Source organism: Somniosus microcephalus, chromosome 3, assembly GCF_052327205.1.
Source record: "Somniosus microcephalus isolate GS21.2 chromosome 3, FLI_Smic_1.0, whole genome shotgun sequence".
Classification (NCBI taxonomy): domain Eukaryota; kingdom Metazoa; phylum Chordata; class Chondrichthyes; order Squaliformes; family Somniosidae; genus Somniosus; species Somniosus microcephalus.
The window spans coordinates 197,187,287-197,206,265 of record NC_140989.1 but is presented as its reverse complement, the minus strand read 5'-3'; the positions used below and the strand labels follow the sequence as shown (position 1 = coordinate 197,206,265).

Here is an 18,979-nt window from a genome sequence, read left to right as displayed (position 1 = left end):
CTGCGGCACCGTGAGATCCCCGGTGGACTGTGGGCGACCCAGCGAGGATGGCAGCAGTCAGCGCTTGCATGACATCAATCTGAGACTACATGAGAGCAGTCTGAGACTGAATGGCACCAACCACTGACTCCATTCCAGCACTAAGCCGTTGCGTTGCCTCGACCTGTGCTGCAATAGATGCTGCCACCTCACCCATTACATGCAGCATGGGCTCTGGGTCCCCACAGTCTCTGCAATTCAACCATCCTCTGCAACGAGGCAAGATTGGGCTCGAGGGTTTGCACATGGATTCCTCCACACTCCTAGCCAGTGCATTCATGCTGTCAGGTACCCTTGCCATTGCACCCATGAGCTCAGTATGAATGCTCATCGCCTGTGTGGTCATCGCCTCGACATCGAGGTCCTCATCTGAGTCCTGTGCAGCAGAACTCGTGTGTGCACTCACCCTCCGGATGATGGCCCCCGAGCTTCCCTTCCCTCATGGTGTTGCTGCAGCCCGCTGGGTCCCGGAGCGTCACCCACATCAGAGCCAAACCCCCTGTTCCCCTCCAGTGACTGCATGGCCCCTGTGTCGGATGTCTCATCCTCGGGAGACACAGGCAGTGAGGCTCTGGCTTGGTGTTCCTCCTCCTCTCCCGCGTCGCTGCCACTGGGAGGCTGAGGGACAGGCTGGTCAGATGGTGGCTCACTATCTGAAAACAGGAAGGTACAAGAGTGGCTTTAACATGAGGGCAGGGGAGCAAGGAATGGAGACAGTATAGTTAGATGGAAAGTGGGAAGGGCTCATGTTGTGAGGGGGAAGTGGTATGAGAGAGGAGAGATGATGAACATACCATTGTTGTCCCCAAGAGGGTCGACCTCTCCGACTGCCACAGCGCCCATGACATAGCTCGCGATTAGTCTGTGAACTTGCTCCTCCAGCTGTGAGGAGGTGCAGCTCCGTCTGACCTCCTCCCGTGCGTTGTTGCTCCCTCTGGTTATGTGAAAGCTTGGCCTGCAAGAAAAAGGACAGCGTGTGAGTGTGTGTGCAGCCACGTGACTGGCAGAAGTGCCTACCATAGTTGAATAGCCATTAATGTCTGCAAGGTGTGAGATGTGGATTTGACTTTTAGTAGATGGTCATAGTTGTTGGGTGAGTGTTGGGGATTTGGGACTTTACACCATCTGTGCACAGAGTGAGGTTGAAGATAGTGGGATGTAGAGGTTTTGAAAATCAGTTACTCACCCTGACCACCCGAGTGAGGTTGTTGAACTTCTTGTGGCACTGGGTGTGAGTCCTGTGGACCAGGCTCCTGGATGAAACATACTGGGCAACCTCCCTCCACATCCTTGTGAACTCCCGGGGCAATGGCCTCCTGCCAGTGTCTGGGAACAGCACTGCCCGTCGGTGTTCCACAGCCACAACCAGAGCCTCCAATGCCTGGTTGCTGAACCGGTGAGCTCTCTCCCTGGGCCTCTGAGCAACCATCATGAATCTTTGGTGAAGATTTGCACCTCCTTGCAGGCCCAGGTCACAAGCAGCAATGATCAGGGTGAGGCTGTGCAGCATGATGGACTCTCCCCTTTAGGAACTGGAAGGTGCCAGTCTGTCTGAGGACTGGGTAATTGACCTTGACGAGCTTCAGTAGTGCTCTGAGGTAGCGCTCCGCTCCCCGTCGTTAGCGCCCTAAGAGAGGTGTGTAGCACTTGATTTAGCGCTTCAATCACCTCCAGGGGCGCTGGAGACTAATTTCGCGGTCGGCGGCAATAATTTGCACCCGGACGATATTAGCGCCCCAAAATGGGTGATACCAAAATTTTCCCCTATATCTTTAGTCATCCAGCGATGCCCTCCCTTTCCTGCTCATGGGAATGTGTCTATTCTGTCCCCAAACCCTCTGTGAATGCCTCCCATTGTTCAATTACTGTTTTGCTTACCAATTTCTGATTCCAATGCACCTGGGCTCGATCCCTTTTCAACTCACTGCAATTAGCCCTCCTCCAGTTGAGTATTTTTATGTTTGATTGTTCCTTGTCCTTGTCCATAACTATTTTAAACCTGATGATATTATGATCACTGTTCCCCAAATGCTCTCCTGCTGAAACATGGCCCACTTCATCCAGCACTGCTTCTTTCCTCGTTGAGCTGGAAACGCACTGTACTGCAAGCCCTTTGGCAACTCAGGCAGCCTGCAGGTCCACCGCAGAATGCCTTTGACTGCTCAGTTGTGCAGGAGCAGCTTCGTGTAGCAGGCCGCCCTGATAGTCCACCAACAGATGCACACCGGGGAGAATTGCTACATCTGCTCAGCTTGCGGGAGGGCCTTTGCCCTGTCCTCCACCCTCTGCATCCACCGGTGGGTCCACACCAGGGAGAGGCTGTTCGTCTACTCCGTTTTGCGGCAAGTGCTTCTCTCAGTCCTTCGCCCACTTCAAACACCAGCGGGTTCACACCGCGGGGTGGGGCGGCCCAGCGACCCACCCCCTGACGCGGGCATGCCAGAGTGTTCGCGTCTGACTGCGCTGCTTCGATTCCACTGTTTCCCGGGACTGAACTATGTTCATTGGGGTTGCTCGATGCTGATGTTAATAAGCTCTTATCAAGACATTTAAGATAGAAAGGGTGGGGGTTGGTGGGGAAATTATTCTAGAGAAGTGACCTGATAGAGGTTTTTAAAATTATGAGGGGGGTTTGGTGGGGTGGACATGGAGATGTTTTCACTGGCAGGGAGACCAGAACTAGGGGTCATATAGTCACTAATAAATCCAATAGGGAATTCAGGAGAAACTTCTTTTCAAGAGTGGTGAGAATGTGGAACTCACTAAGGAGTAGTTGAGGTGAATAGCATAGATGCATTTAAGGGGAAGCTGGAAAAGTACATGAGGGAGAAAGGAATACAAGGTTATGCTGCTAGGATTAGATGAAGAGGGGTGGGAGGAGGCTCATGTGGAGCATAAACACCGACATAGACCAGTTGGGCTGAATGGCCTGTTTCTGTGATGTAAGTTCAATGTAATGTACAAAAAGAAAGTTCTCTTGTACATATTACAGGAATTCCTCCCCCTCTTACCCCTTTACACTGTTACTATCCCAGTCTATATTAGGATAATTGAAGTTCCTCATTATCACTACTCTGTAGTTCTTGCATTTTTCTGTAATTTGCCTGCAAATGTGCTCCTCTATCTCCTTCCCACTATTTGGGGGCCTATAGTGTACACCCGGTAGCATAATAGCTCCTCTGTTGTTCCTTAATTCTAACCAGATAGAGTCTGTCTTTAGCCCCTCCACCACATCATCCCTCTCCAGTGCTACAATATTTTCTTTGATCAATACTGCCAATCCACAACCCCCCCTCCTTTTTTCCCCTGAATACCTTGTAGCCAGCAATATTAAGTTCCCAACCCTCCCGGTCTTTGAGCCAGGTCTCTGTTATTGCCTCTAGATCACAGTCCCATGTGGTGACTTGTGCCTGCAGCTCACCAACCTTATTTACCATGCTCCGTGCATTTACATAAAAACCCATCTCAGATTGCTTCGCATTCGCCTGCAGTCTGATCCCTCCTATTTCTGAACTATTCTTTACTCTAGAGCTATTTGCCTCTTCCAATTCTCTGTGCACCTTGTTTCTCCTCTCTAATGATTCATCGTGGTGCCCATCTCTCGCCAAATTAATTTAAATCCTCCCCCCCAGCACTAGTTAACCTTCCCATGAGGACATTGGTCCCGGCTCTGTTGAAGTGCCATCCATCCACCTTGACCAGGTCCCTCCTGCCCCAGAATCGGTCACAATACCCCAGAACAGGTCCCTCCTGTCCCAGAACAGGTCCCAATACCCCAGAAATCTGAAGCCCTCCCACCTGCACTATGTCTCCAGCCACGCATTAACCTGTTTTATCCTCACTAGCGCATGGCACTAGGAGGAATCCAGAGATTGCTACCTTTGAAGACCTGCTTTTTAACTTCCTCCCTAGCTCCTGAAACTCTGACTGCAGGACCTCAATCCTGTTCCTACCTGTGTCATTGGTTCACACATGGGCCATGACTTTTGGCTGTTCCCCATCCCCCCTCAAATGTTCTGCACACTCTCAATGATGCCCTTTACCCTGGCAGCAGGAAGGGAACACACCATGTGGGACCCACATTAGCAGTTGCAGAAACACCTGTCTATCCCCCTGACTATCGAATCCCCTATGATCACTGCATTTCTACACCTTGCTATGCTCCTGTGCAGCCATTTGCCCTACAGTGCCATGGATGTGCTCTAGACTGCATTCCCCCAAGGTGTCGTCATCTTCACTGGTATTCAGCGTTGAAAACCTGTTTGAGAGTGCCACACTCCCACCCTGCCTGCTGGCCACCCACTTACTATTGTCCTGAACTCTCAGTAGCTGCAGGGTGACCACCTTCTGGAACGTGCGCTCCAGGAAATTCTCAGCCTCCCGTCTGCCCTGTAGTGACTCCAGCTCGAGCCCAAGCTCGAGCAACTGGAGGCACTTCTTGTACACATGGTTATCCAGGACACATGAAGCATTCTGGAGTTCCCACATGGCACAGGAATTGCAGGCAACGGGTCTCTTTTAAAGGTGCACAACTACAAATTTTTATGTGGAGCTAAATCAATATTTTGTTATGTGCATCCAATATATGCTCCAGTCCCTCTGGTGCCACTGACTTGCAGTTATAAAATAAAGTTTTAAAGCTACAAAAGTATGTTAAATTTCAGCTCGATAAAAACACTGGGGGCTAAATTTGACAGGCCCCGAAAACGGGTGTGGGGCTCGCGAAGCGCGAATACCCCACACCCGTGCAACGTGCTGCAGGCAGCTCGGCAACTTTCTGCTGCCCGCTCATTACCATGATTTTAGCGTGCAGCAAGGGCACCATTGCTGAGGACGGGAAAGTATAGATGAGGGTATCCTCATACCTAATCCTCCTTCTCACATCCCATTTCCTCCTCATCCTATCTCTTCTGATTTACAAGCTGTAGATAGTGAAAGCAGCACCTCTTGCTTTCACTCCTCCCCTCCCTACAACCTTATTCTTGTGCCTTTCTCGTTTCATATACCCAAGAACTGCAACCTGGTCAGGTAGTGGTGGAAAAGCTACAGGTGGAAGAGCAACACACTGATGATGAAGAAACACCGTCCCTCGATTTCACAATCGCAGTCACCAGCTCAGATACTGACACTGCGAGTATCTTAGAGGATAGCATAGAGGCGGGATCTGCATGTGGTGAGACACTGGGCACCAGTGGCCTGCAGCCAAGGCAGGGGGAAAGAGTAGCGCAAGTGCCAGCTCACTGGAGGGCGAGGTCACAGTCGAGTTCTGCTGCAGAGGACTCAGATGAGCACTTCAATGGGACAGCCTACAGAAGAACGCTGATGGGTATGCACAATGAAATACTTGGTGCATTGGCAGGCCTGTCAGAAAGCCTGCGTGCCATGTCAAGGAAGCATGGAGGAGTCCAGCACAGGCTTTGCGCAGAGTTTGGAGCCCATCCTTTCCAGCGTGGAAGTGGTGGCCAACTCCATTAGCACACTTGTGGACCCAACCACGATGCAGGGTCTAATGGTCGATACTTCCTTTGCAGCACACGCAGCAGCCACCCAATGTTTGAGTGCTGCAGTGGAAGCTCAGGTTGCTGCCAACATGGCTGCAGATACCAGTGTTTAAAGGGGCTTGCATCGTGTCACAGCAGTCCAGCAATCTGTCCTCCCACAGATTGCCAGGAATGCTGAGACGCCACCCCGGGGGAGTGGCAGTGGCTCCATGGAGGACAAACCTGCTGTCCTCTCTCAGGATGACAGCATTCCTACTCCCACCACTGCCACTCCACCAGTGCCCTTACTGTTGCCTGTCAGCCAGCCCAGACTGCTGCCGCCTATGCTGAGATGGTGCAGTCCAAAGCCAGACCTTCTAGGCCTAGAGCTGCTCGAGGTCGTCCTGCAAGGCCATCTGCAGTCTCCCCCACTGAAAATCAGCAGCCTTCCACCAGCCATGTGACAGTCACTGGGGCAGCACTGCATCGGAGCACTAGGACAGGCAAAGGCACACGGAAGACAGGCACTAAGGGAATGCACAAGGGTGATTAGTTTACGTTGTATGCAATGTGGCATGATTTCATTTAGAAATATGGTTTGGAATGTTTATTTTGTGTTGGCTTTTATTTTTGCATCGTGGCCAAGCGAACGCTGTGATGGTCAGTGACAGAGGGAAGGAAAGGCGTGGGACTGTTGGTGAATGTGGAATTGGGGTTGTGTTCATTGGTATTACAAGGTGAGTTGTTCACACACAGCCCGGGCAGAAAGGGGCTGTATAGGTTGCCTCCTCCCTTCCATTTCCTCCTCATGCTCCTGCTCCTCAGCTGGTCACTGTATGGCTGGTGGCAAGGGCTGTGCCCTCATGATGGCCAGGTTGTGCAGGATGCCGCAGAACACAAATCCTGACACCCGCTCTGCTGAGTACTGCAGGGTTCCTCCAGAGCGGTCCAGGCAGCGGAAGCGTTGTTTCAGCACGCCAATGCTCAATGATATTTCATGTCTGCTCAATGATATTTCATGTGGCAGTATGGCTTTCTGCATGCGGCACACGTGAGCGTGGGTTGTGCACCGAAGCCATGAGCCATGTCATTAAGCCCTTGTCACCCAGTAGCCACCCTCTGGTTTGTCAAGGTGCCCCAAAGTGTGTCAGATGTCTGCGCTTCAGTAAGGCCTACCCGGTGCCAGGGTAAGGACATCTCCTCCAGGCTGGAGAAGAACTTGGAGTGGGAGGGGGGAGGATCCAGTTGTCATGGTCCATGTAGGTACCAACAACATAGGTAGGACAAAGAAAGAGGTTCTGCTGAGAGAGTTTGAGCAGCTAGGGACTAAATTAAAAAGCAGAGCCACAAAGGTCATAATCTCTGGATTATTACCAGAGCCACGAGCAAATTGGCATAGGGTCAACAGGATCAGGGAGATGAATGCGTGGCTCAAAGATTGGTGTGGGAGAAGTGGGTTTTGATTCATGGGGCACTGGCACCAGTACTGGGGAAAGAGAGAGCTGTTCCGTTGGGACGGACTACACCTGAACCATGCTGGGACCAGAGTTCTAGCGAATTGAATAACTAGAGAGGTAGATAGGGCTTTAAACTAAATAAGGTGAGCGGGGGGGGGAGAATCCCGGTAGAGAGAAGAGTCCCAGTGGAGAGAAATCTAGAATGCTAAAGAGAAAAGACAAGGAAGCAGTGCAGGAAAGTGATTGGGGTAAGGATAACCAGAGTGTGTCAGGAAGGGACAGAGTGCTATATTCCAAGTGGAAGGCACACTACTGCACCCAGGTCTGGGAGCAACTGGTTTGTGCGGAAGCCTTGAAGTCAGGACAAAGTCCTTCAGCACCTACCACACCATTCGCTGTAGACTTCAGCAACTTTAAAGAACTCTAGAAAGCACCAATCACTTGTACAGTCATAGCAACAGCCAGTAGAAATCAATCAGCAACTAACCTGAAAGTAGTTGATGATCCCTTTAAATAGCACTGGCTGGGGGGTCCTTCCTAATGCTGAATGTGTGTTCAGCTGCATGAGTTTGAGAGAGCGTTGGCTGGAGCGTTGAGCTCCAAAATGGCAGCACTGGCATCAATCTTGACATGATGATCTGCCTCCTCTGCAGACTCCTGGCGGATACTCACTCTAACGTCCTCACCAACATGGCGTCTGGCGTGACCCGCATCAGAAGTGTGCGCATGTGCCGCACATGCCATTTTGGACCTCCAAGGGCACTCATACCATCCAAAAAATAGATGCTATGGATCCGAATTTTGCGCCCACTATCTGTACTTTTTACCCACTCACCAAATTTCCATTGCCACTCCATTTAGCAGATACTCCTAATTTATCATATATATTTTTACTAGTTATATGTCCAGTGATAGAAGTTAAGATACCCTTTAAGTGGTAATCTTAAAGCCTCTAATTTCTTTGAGGTGTCTCTTCTTGCCATGGTGAAAGCCAAGCAAATATGTCACACTATTCAATTTGCTAACTCCCATTTAGTAATGGGTACCCAGAGTCTTGTTTCCAAATATGATTCAGTGCAGAATGATCTAAATCCAGATCTGGAATTCTACTCTCCTCATTACTAATTTACTATCTCCCCATCTACTTTGACATCCACCCTAATGATGTAATTTTTATAGAATTTTTCATTATTAAGGCCAATTCTCCACCTAGCTAGAGATCTGTCTTTCTAAAACATTCCTACCTCCTAGCTGCATCTCATTCCCATCTTCCGCTCACAGCTATGTTTGTGCGATGCCACGGTCAATATTTTCACTGGTTGTATCTACATCTATTCCAAAAGCTTCTCTCTAATGCTACCTGCATTACTATAAACCATTTTGTTTCATCCTTCAGCACCTTTCATCCCATATTTGAATTTCCCTTTGGACCTTGAATAACACATGTTCTACCTCCTGATGACCTAATGCCCTCTGCTCTTTATATTCAACACAGCAGTAGCACCTCCCCAAAATCTAGGTTAAATGAATCCCAGTTACTGTTTCAGTTTTTGCTTTTTCACCAACTAAACTCCCCATTTGATTATGTGCAGACTATTCTTCCTGTACAAGTTCCTCATCCCTGAAATTTATTTCCATTATCTACAAATTCAATTTCCTTTGGCTTGCACCATTTAACTGACTGCTCATTGAATCCAATTATTTGGTTCATTATTTCTTTGTCCCAGATAGCACTTGCACCTTGCCCGTAAACTTGCCTACCATAATTCTCTCCATGATGTGATCTGCAGTTGTAGTTCCATGATTCAACTCCCTCATCTCAGCTGTGGCTCAGTGGGTGGCACTCTTGCCTCTGAGTCAGAAGGTTGTGGGTTCAAGTCCCACTTCAGAGACTTGAGTACAAAATCTAGGCTGACACTCCAGTGCAGGACTGAGGGAGGGCTGTCAATATTTATCCCTCAACTAACATCAATAAAATAGATTATCTGGTCATTGCTGTTTGTGAGAGCTTGTTGTGCACAAATTGGCTGCCCAGTTTCCTACATTCCAACAGTGATTACACTTCAAAATTACTTAATTAGCTGTAAAGTGCTTTGGGGCGTCCTGAGGTATGAAAGCCGTAAATTCTTTCACCTCATGAAGAACCCGCAAAAATAACATTTTGTCCCATTTCATCTCATTTTGTATTTCAATTAAAAAGGCACACTCTTTAAAAGATCAGAAGCTTCACAAACATGTCCTAGTTTTCAAATATCTTTAATATTTGTTTTGAAGGTAAATGTTGTCAAGGCAGCACCCACAGAGAACAAAAACATCTGCAATGCTTCATGCGCTCAGGATGTTTGCTCAAGACAATCACAAAGTAGACCTTTGTCTTCTCTATTACCAAGCAGAGCAAAAACATTCCAAATGCAGGAAGATTGGCTTTACAACCTAACATACACACCTAGCAAAATAGTTCCATAAAGTTGGTGGCATCTTCAACGTTGTACCATTAGTCGAATAATTGCGATGTACCATGAGCTGCAGTATTACACAACAAAGAGCATCAACAGTGGAAAAGCAATGGAAGTTAGGGTGTGAATTTGGCGAATTCAGTTTTGACATTAAGAAGACAGGAGTGTTGCCTTTCTTGTAAAGTCAAAGAACAAAGTAAAATTAATTGAAAGGTTGCACGCAGTCAGTAGTAATTAAATAACATCTGTTTTGTTAAACGTGGATTTTGAAATATAGTTTTTTTGCACGGTTATCTATCATTTCAAAAAAACTGTGTTTTTGTAACAAAATCGATATTTGAGCTCGAGCAGATTGTCTTCAGTGGAGCCACAATAAGAATATTTTATATACATTGTATCATTTACTATATACAACTTTTAATATAATCCTAATATTTTGTGTACACGAGGAAAACATTGCTAGAAAGCAGCATGTAAAGTAGGATCTGCTTACTAAAGTCAAAACTATGGCATCTGAAAGAGGACAGGCTGCTCGGCGAGGCAGTGATTCACCTTTTGCGTTCTTGTGCCAGAGCATCTTTGATAAATTTCAGACTCTGCTGGTAAAGGAAGGAGTCTCTGCTCCCAGGTTTGCAAATGTTCAGATGATTGACATCCAAGGGAATAAAATCCCCAATCCCCAAGTCTGAAAAATAATTAAAAACAAAATGAATAGTGTGCAACACAAAATGATGCAGATTCCATTAAATTAACAGAGCTGTTACAGGTGAGTCTGGTGACAAACAAATATGTTCAAAAAAACCCTCATAGAAACATAGGAGCAGGAGTAGGCCATTCGGCCCCTCGAGCCTGCTCCGCCATTCAATGAGATCATGGCTGATCATCCAAATTCAGTACCCTGTCCCTGCCTTCTCCCCATATCCCTTGATCCCTTTAGCCTTAAGAAATATATCTAACTCCTTCTTGAATATATTTAATGAATTGGCCTCTACGGCCTCCTGTGGTAGAGAATTCCACAGGTTCACCACTCTCTGGGTGAAGAAATTCCTCCTCATCTCTGTCCTAAATGGCTTACCCCTTATCCTTAGACTGTGACCCCTGGTTCTGGACCATCCTTCCTGCATCTAGTCTGTCTAGTCCTTTTAGAATTTTATAAGTTTGAATGAGATCCCCTCTCATTCTTCTAAACTCCAGCGAGTATAAGCCCAATCGACCCAATCTCTCCTCATACATCATTCCTGCCATCCCAGGTATCAGCCTGGTGAATCTTTGCTGCACTCCTTCCATGGCAAGAACATCCTTCCTCAGATAAGGCAACCAAAACTGCACACAATACTCAAGATGTGGTCTCACCAAGGCCCTGTACAACTGCAGCAAGACATCCTTGTTCCTGTACTCGAACCCTCTCGCTACGAAGGCCAACATACCATTTGCCTTCTGAACCGCCTGCTGCACCTGCATGCTTACCTTCAGCGACTGTTGCACAAGGACACCCAGGTCTCGTTGCACTTCCCCTTCTCCCAATCTATTGCCATTCAGATAATAATCTGCCTTCCTGTTTTTGACACCAAAGTGGATAACCTCGCATTTATCCACGTTATATTGCATCTGCCATGCTTCTGCCCAATCACCCAACCTGTCCAAATCATACTGGAGTTTCTCAGCAGCCTCCTCACAGCACACACGCCCACAGCTTTGTGTCATCTGCAAACTTGGAGATACTACATCTAGTTCCCTCGTCTAGATCATTAATATATATTGTGAATAGCTGGGGTCCAAGGACCGATCCCTGCGGTACCCCACTAGTCAATGCCTGCCATTCGGAAAAAGACCCGCTTATTCCAACTCCTTGCTTTCTGTCTGCCAACCAGTTCTCTATCCAAGTCAATACCTTGCCCCCAATCCCATGTGCCTTAACTTTACACGCTAATCTCTTATGCGGGACCTTATCGAACGCCTTTTAAAAGTCCAAATACACCACATCCACTGGTTCTCCCTTATCTATTTTACCAGTTACATCCTCAAAAAATTCCAGTAGATTAGTCAAGCACGATTTACCCTTTGTAAATCCATGTTGACTTTGTCCAATCCGATCACTGTTTTCAAGTGCTCTGCTATTACATCTTTTATAATGGACTCTAGCATTTTACCCACTACCGATGTCAGGCTTACCGGTCTGTAATTCCCCGTTTTCTCTCTACCACCTTTTTTGAATAGTGGGGTAACATTAGCTACCCTCCAATCCATGGGTACTGTTCCAGAGTCTATCAAATTTTGGAAGATGACCAGCAATGCATCTACTATTTCTAGGGCCACTTCCTTAACTACCCTAGGATGTGAATGATCAGGCCCTGGGGATTTATCGGCCTTCAATCCCGTCAATTTCCCGAACACCATTTCCCTACAAATGCTGATTTCTTTCAGTTCCTCCCTTTCATTAGACCCTATGTTCCCCGACATCTCTGGGAGGTCATTTGTGTCCTCCTTTGTGAAGACAGAACCAAAGTATGTATTTAATTCATCAATGGCTTCAGTAGTTAAGTGAGCCACATACTCTGATACTGAGTCAGTCAGACCACGAAGCTGCAGGGTGGCCTCCTCCCAATGCTAAATTCAAACTGGGTTCTAGGAGAAAGCATAAGAACATAAGAAACAGGAGCAGGAGTAGGCCAATCGGCCCCTCGAGCCTGCTCCGCCATTCAATAAGATCATGGCTGATCTGATCCTAACCGCCAATCTACTATCACAGAACCATCTCCTGAATCTAACAGAATTAGACACACGAAATAGGAGCAGGATCAGGCTACACGGCCCCTGGGCCCGCTCCGCTACCCACAGGGCCATGACCGATCCGAACCTAGACTCATGTCCAAATTCCTGCCCGCTCCCCGTAACCCTTAATTCCCTTTACTTCTAGGAAACTGTCTATTTCTGTTTTAAATTTATGTAATGATGTAGCTTCTACAGCTTTTTGGGGCAGCATATTCCATGGACCTACCACCCTCTGAGTGAAGTAGTTCCTCCTCATCTCAGTTTTGAAAGAGCAGCCCCTTATTCTAAGACTATGCCCCCTAGTTCTAGTTTCACCCATCATCGGGAACATCCTCCCCGCATCCACCCGATCCAACCCCTTCACAATCTTATATGTTTCAATAAGATCGCCTCTCATCCTTCTGAACTCCAATGAGTAGAGTCCCAATCTACTCAACCTCTCCTCATATGTCCATCCCCTCATCCCCGGGATTAACCGAGTGAACCTTCTTTGTACTGACTCGAGAGCAAGTATGTCCTTTCTTAAGTATGGACATCAAAACTGTACGCAGTATTCCAGGTGCGGTCTCACCAATACCTTGTACAGCTGAAGCAATACCTCCCTATTTTTATATTCTATCCCCCTAGCAATGAAAGCCAACATTCCATTGGCCTTCTTAATCACTTGCTGCACCTGCATACTAACCTTTTGAGTTTCGTGCACCAGGACCCCCAGATCCCTTTGTACTTCAGTACTTTCCAGTTTCTTGCCATTAAGATAATAACTTGCTCTACGATTTTTCCTGCCAAAGTGCATAACCTCACACTTTCCAGTATTGTATTCCATCTGCCAAATCTCTGCCCACTTACTTAGCCTGTCTATGTCCCCTTGCAGGTTTTTTATGTCCTCCTCACTCACTACTTTCCCTCCCATCTTAGTATCATCTGCAAACTTTGATATGTTACACTCGGTCCCCTCCTCCAAATCGTTAATATAGATTGTAAAGAGTTGGGGACCCAGCACTGACCCCTGCGGAACACCACTAGTTACTGATTGCCAGTCTGAGAATGAACCATTTATCCCAACTCTCTGCCTTCTGTTAGATAGCCAATCCTCTATCCATGCCAGAATATTACCCCCAATCCCGTGATTTTTTATCTTAAGCAATAATCTTTTGTGTGGCACCTTGTCAAATGCCTTTTGGAAGTCTAAATACACTACGTCCACTGGTTCCCCTTTATCCACCCTATATGTTACTTCCTCAAAGAACTCCAGCAAATTTGTCAAACATGATGTCAAACATGAAGGGCAGCACGGTGGCATAGTGGTTAGCACTGTTGCCTCACAGCGCCAGGGACCCGGGTTCGAATCCGGCCTCGGGTGACTGTCTGTGTGGAGTTTGCACATTCTCCCCGTGTTTGCGTGGGTTTCCTCCGGGTGCTCCGGTTTCCTCCCACAGTCCAAAGATGTGCGGGTTAGGTTGATTGGCTATGATAAATTGACCCTTAGTGTTAGGGGGATTAAATACGTGGGGTTACGGGGATAGGGTGGGATATGTGTTGGTGTAGGGGTTACGGGGATCGGGTGGGATATGTGTCGGTGCAGGCTCGATGGGCCGAAATGGCCTCTATCTGCATTGTGGGGTTTCTGTGATTCTGTGATTGATGACTTCCCCTTCATAAAACCATGCTGACTTTGTCCTATTAAATTATGATTATCCAAATGTCCTGTTACTGTCTCCTTAATAATGGACTCCAAAATTTTACCTACCACAGGTGTTAGGCTAACCGGTCTATAGTTTCCAGCCTTCTGTCTACTGCCCCTTTTTAAATAAGGGTGTTACATTAGCAGTTTTCCAGTCTGCCGGGACCTTTGCTGAGTCCAGGGAGTTTTGGAAAATTATTACCAATGCATCCACAATCCCTACCGCCACTTCCCTCAAGACCCTAGGATGTAAGCCATCAGGTCCAGGTGATTTATCCACCTTGAGTCCCATTATTATACCGAGTACCACTTCCTTAGTGATTTTGATCGTGTTTAGCTCCTCCCCCCCTATAGCCCCCTGTTTGTCCAGTGTTGGAATATTCTTAGTGTCTTCTACTATAAAGACTGATATAAAATATTCATTCAGTGTTTTTGCCATCTCCATATTTCCCACCATTAATTTCCCGGTCTCATCCTCTAAGGGACCAACATTTACTTTAGCCACCCGTTTTCTTTTTATATAACTATAAAAACTCTTACTATCTGTTTTTATATTTTTGCTAATTTACTTTCATAATCTATCTTCCCTTTCTTAATCAATCTTTTTGTTATTTTTTGCTGTCTTGTAAAGTTTTCCCAATCCTCTATCCTCCCACTAGATTTGGCTACCTTATATGCCCTTGTTTTTATTCGAATACTATCCTTAATTTCTTTACTTAGCCACGGATGGCTGTCTTTTCTTTTACACCCTTTTCTTCTCAGTGGAATATATATTTTTTGGAAGTTGTAAAATAACTCCTTAAATGTGCACCACTGATCATGTATCGTCTTACCCTTTAATCTATTTTCCCAATCCACTCTACTCAATTCCGCTCTCATACCTTCATAGTCTCCTTTATTCAAACTTAGCATGCTTGTTTGAGATCCAACCTTCTCACCCTCTAATTGAATATGGAATTCAACCATGTTATGGTCACTCATTCCAAGGGGATCCTTTACTAGGACATTTTTAATTAATCCTGTCTCGTTACACAGGACCAGATCTAAGGTTGCTTGCCCCCTGGTCAGTTCAGTTACATACTGCTCAAGAAACCCATCCCTAATACACTCAATGAACTCATCCTCAAGGCAGCCCTGCCCAATTTGATTTGTCCAATTAATATGATAGTTAAAATCCCCCATAATTATAGATGTTCCCTTATTACAAGCCTCAACTATTTCCTGATTGATACTCCGTCCAACAGAGTTGCAACTGTTCGGAGGCCTATAGACTACGCCCACTAGTGCTTTTTTCCCCTTATTATTCCTTATCTCCACCCAAACTGTTTCATTACCCTGATCTTTTGACCCAGTATCATTTCTCTGTATTACAGTGATTCCTTCCTTTATTAACATAGCCACCCCACCTCCCCTTCCTTCCTGCCTGTCCTTCCTGATCGTTAAATAACCTGGTATGTTTAATTCCCAGGCATTGTCACCCTGCAGCCATGTTTCTGTCATGGCCACAAGATTATACCCATTATGTAGTTATTTGTGCCATTAACTCGTCTATTTTGTTACGAATGCTACGTGCATTCAGATAGAGAACTTTCAAATATGTTTTGTGACACTTAGTTCCTGCTTTTGCCCTTTTTATTACTTTACCTTTTACTCCATACCTTCTGCCCCTTCCTGACACGCTCTGGTTTTTAATTTCCCCACTGCTACCTAAGTCTCTGACCTTCTCTGTTGTCATTTTTATTATTTGCTCTCTAGGAGCCTCCCCCCGACTAGTTAGTTTAAAGCCCTCTCTACAGCCCTAGTTATATGATCCGCCAGGACTCTAGTCCCAGAACTGGCTAAGTGAAGCCCGTCCCAACGGAACAGCTCCCTCCTGCCCCAGTACTGGTGCCAGTGTCCCAGGAAGCAAAACCCATTTCTCCCACACCAGTCTTTGAGCCACGCATTTAACTCTCTAATTTTATTTGTCCTAGCCAAATTCGGTCGTGTCTCAGGTAATAATCCAGAGATTATTACCCTTGTGGTTCTGCTTTTTAATTTGGCCCCCAGCTGCTCAAACTCCCTCAGCAGAACCTCCTTCCTTGTCCTATCTATGTCATTGGTACCAACATGGACCACGACAACTGGATCCTCCCCCTCCCACTCCAAGTTTCTCTCCAGTCCAGAGGAGATGTGCTTAACCCTGGCACCGGGCAGGCAACACAGCCTTCGGGACTCTCGCTCTCGGCTGCAAAGAACTCTATCAAAGCAGCTGGAGCAGAGCGAGAGCGCCAAAACCCAGGAGAGTTCAAAAGCAGCGGGAGCAGAGTGAGAGCGCCAAAACCCAGGAGAGTTCAAAAGCAGCGGGAGCAGAGTGAGAGCACCAAAACCCGGGAGAGCTCAAAAGCAACGGGAGCAGAGCGAGAGCGCCAAAACCCGGGAGAGTTCAAAAGCAGCGGGAGCAGAGCAAGAGCGCCAAAACCCGGGAGAGCTCAAAAGCAACGGGAGCAGAGCGAGAGCGCCAAAACCCGGGAGAGCTCAAAAGCAACGGGAGCAGAGCAAGAGCGCCAAAACCCGGGAGAGCTCAAAAGCAGCGGGAGCAGAGCAAGAGCGCCAAAACCCGGGAGAGCTCAAAAGCAACGGGAGCAGAGCGAGAGCGCCAAAACCCGGGAGAGCTCAAAAGCAACGGGAGCAGAGCGAGAGCGCAAAAACCCGGGAGAGTTCAAAAGCAACAGGAGCAGAGCAAGAGCGTCAAAACCCGGGAGAGTTCGGGAGCAGCGGGAGCAGAGCGAGAGCGCAAAAACCCGGGAGAGCTCAAAAGCAACGGGAGCAGAGTGAGAGTGCCAAAACGCGGGAGAGTTCGGGAGCAGTGGGAGCAGAGCGAGAGCGCCAAAACCCGGGAGAGTTCGGGAGCAGCGGGAGCAGAGCGAGAGCGCCAAAACCCGGGAGAGTTCAAAAGCAACAGGAGCAGAGCGAGAGCGCCAAAACACGGGAGAGTTCAAAAGCAGCGGGAGCAGAGTGAGAGCGCCAAAACGCGGGAGAGTTCGGGAGCAGCGGGAGCAGAGCGAGAGTGCCAAAACCCGGGAGAGTTCAAAAGCAGTGGGAGCAGAGCGAGAGCTCCAAAACCCGGGAGAGTTCAAAAGCAGCGGGAGCAGAGCGAGAGCGCCAAAACCCGGGAGAGTTCAAAAGCAGCGAGAGCGAGAGCGCCAAAACCCAGGAGAGTTCAAAAGCAGCGGGAGCAGAGCGAGAGCGCCAAAACCCGGGAGAGTTCAAAAGCAACGGGAGCAGAGCGAGAGCGCCAAAACCCGGGAGAGTTCAAAAGCAGCGAGAGCGAGAGCGCCAAAACCCAGGAGAGTTCAAAAGCAGCGAGAGCAGAGCGAGAGCGAGAGCGCCAAAACCCGGGAGAGTTCAAAAGCAACAGGAGCAGAGTGAGAGCGCCAAAACCCGGGAGAGTTCGGGAGCAGCGGGAGCAGAGTGAGAGTGCCAAAACCCGGGAGAGTTCGGGAGCAGCGCGAGAGTGCCAAAACGCGGGAGAGTTCAAAAGCAACAGGAGCAGAGTGAGAGCGCCAAAACCCGGGAGAGTTCGGGAGCAGAGTGAGAGTGCCAAAACCCGGGAGAGTTCGGGAGCAGCGGGAGCAGAGCGAGAGCGCCAAAACCCGGGAGAGTTCAAAAGCAACAGGAGCAGAGTGAGAGCGCCAAAACACGGGAGAGTTCAAAAGCAGCGGGAGCAGAGTGAGAGCGCAAAAACGCGGGAGAGTTCGGGAGCAGCGGGAGCAGAGTGAGAGCGCCAAAACACGGGAGAGTTCAAAAGCAGCGGGAGCAGAGTGAGAGCGCCAAAACGCGGGAGAGTTCGGGAGCAGCGGGAGCAGAGCGAGAGTGCCAAAACCCGGGAGAGTTCAAAAGCAGTGGGAGCAGAGCGAGAGCTCCAAAACCCGGGAGAGTTCAAAAGCAACGGGAGCAGAGCGAGAGCGAGAGCGCCAAAACCCGGGAGAGTTCAAAAGCAGCGAGAGCGAGAGCGCCAAAACCCAGGAGAGTTCAAAAGCAGCGGGAGCAGAGCGAGAGCGCCAAAACCCGGGAGAGTTCAAAAGCAACGGGAGCAGAGCGAGAGCGCCAAAACCCGGGAGAGTTCAAAAGCAGCGAGAGCGAGAGCGCCAAAACCCAGGAGAGTTCAAAAGCAGCGAGAGCGCCAAAACCCGGGAGAGTTCAAAAGCAGCGAGAGCAGAGCGAGAGCGAGAGCGCCAAAACCCGGGAGAGTTCAAAAGCAGCGGGAGCAGAGCGAGAGTGCCAAAACCCGGGAGAGTTCAAAAGCAGCGAGAGCGAGAAAACCCAGGAGAGTTCAAAAGCAGCGGGAGCAGAGTGAGAGCGCCAAAACCCAGGAGAGTTCAAAAGCAGCGAGAGCAGAGCGAGAGCGAGAGCGCCAAAACCCGGGAGAGTTCAAAAGCAGCGAGAGCGCCTAAACCCAGGAGGGTTCGGGAGCAGCGGGAGCAGAGCGAGAGCGCCAAAACCCGGGAGAGTTCAAAAGCAGCGAGAGCAGAGCGAGAGCGCCAAAACCCGGGAGAGTTCAAAAGCAGCGAGAGCGCCAAAACCCGGGAGAGTTCAAAAGCAGCGAGAGCAGAGCGAGAGCGCCAAAACCCGGGAGAGTTCAAAAGCAACGGGAGCAGAGTGAGAGCGCCAAAACCCGGGAGAGTTCAAAAGCAGCGAGAGCAGAGCGAGAGCGAGAGCGCCAAAACCCGGGAGAGTTCAAAAGCAGCGAGAGCAGAGCGAGAGCGAGAGCGCCAAAACCCGGGAGAGTTCGGGAGCAGCGGGAGCAGAGCGAGAGCGCCAAAACCCGGGAGAGTTCAAAAGCAGCGGGAGCAGAGCGAGAGCACCAAAACCCGGGAGAGTTCAAAAGCAGCGGGAGCAGAGCGAGAGCGCCAAAACCCGGGAGAGTTCAAAAGCAGCGGGAGCAGAGCGAGAGCGCCAAAACCCGGGAGAGTTCGGGAGCAGCGGGAGCAGAGCGAGAGCGCCAAAACCCGGGAGAGTTCGGGTGCAGCGGGAGCAGAGCGAGAGCGCCAAAACCCGGGAGAGTTCGGGAGCAGCGGGAGCAGAGCGAGAGCGCCAAAACCCGGGAGA

The 18,979-nt window shown here is 48.7% G+C and overlaps 1 protein-coding gene across 3 annotated transcripts in view; it reads right to left on the bottom strand.

Annotated features, from left to right (window-relative positions):
* Positions 1–9,213: 9,213 nt before the first annotated feature.
* Positions 9,214–18,979, bottom strand: part of serac1 (serine active site containing 1) — a 192,664-nt gene continuing 182,898 nt past the window's right edge. For all 3 annotated transcript variants that reach the window (XM_085982103.1, XM_085982102.1, XM_085982104.1), the window contains one exon: positions 9,214–10,117. In XM_085982103.1, the coding sequence (XP_085838229.1) occupies positions 9,981–10,117 (137 nt within the window). In that variant the 3' untranslated portion in view covers positions 9,214–9,980. The remainder of the gene's footprint in view (positions 10,118–18,979) is intronic.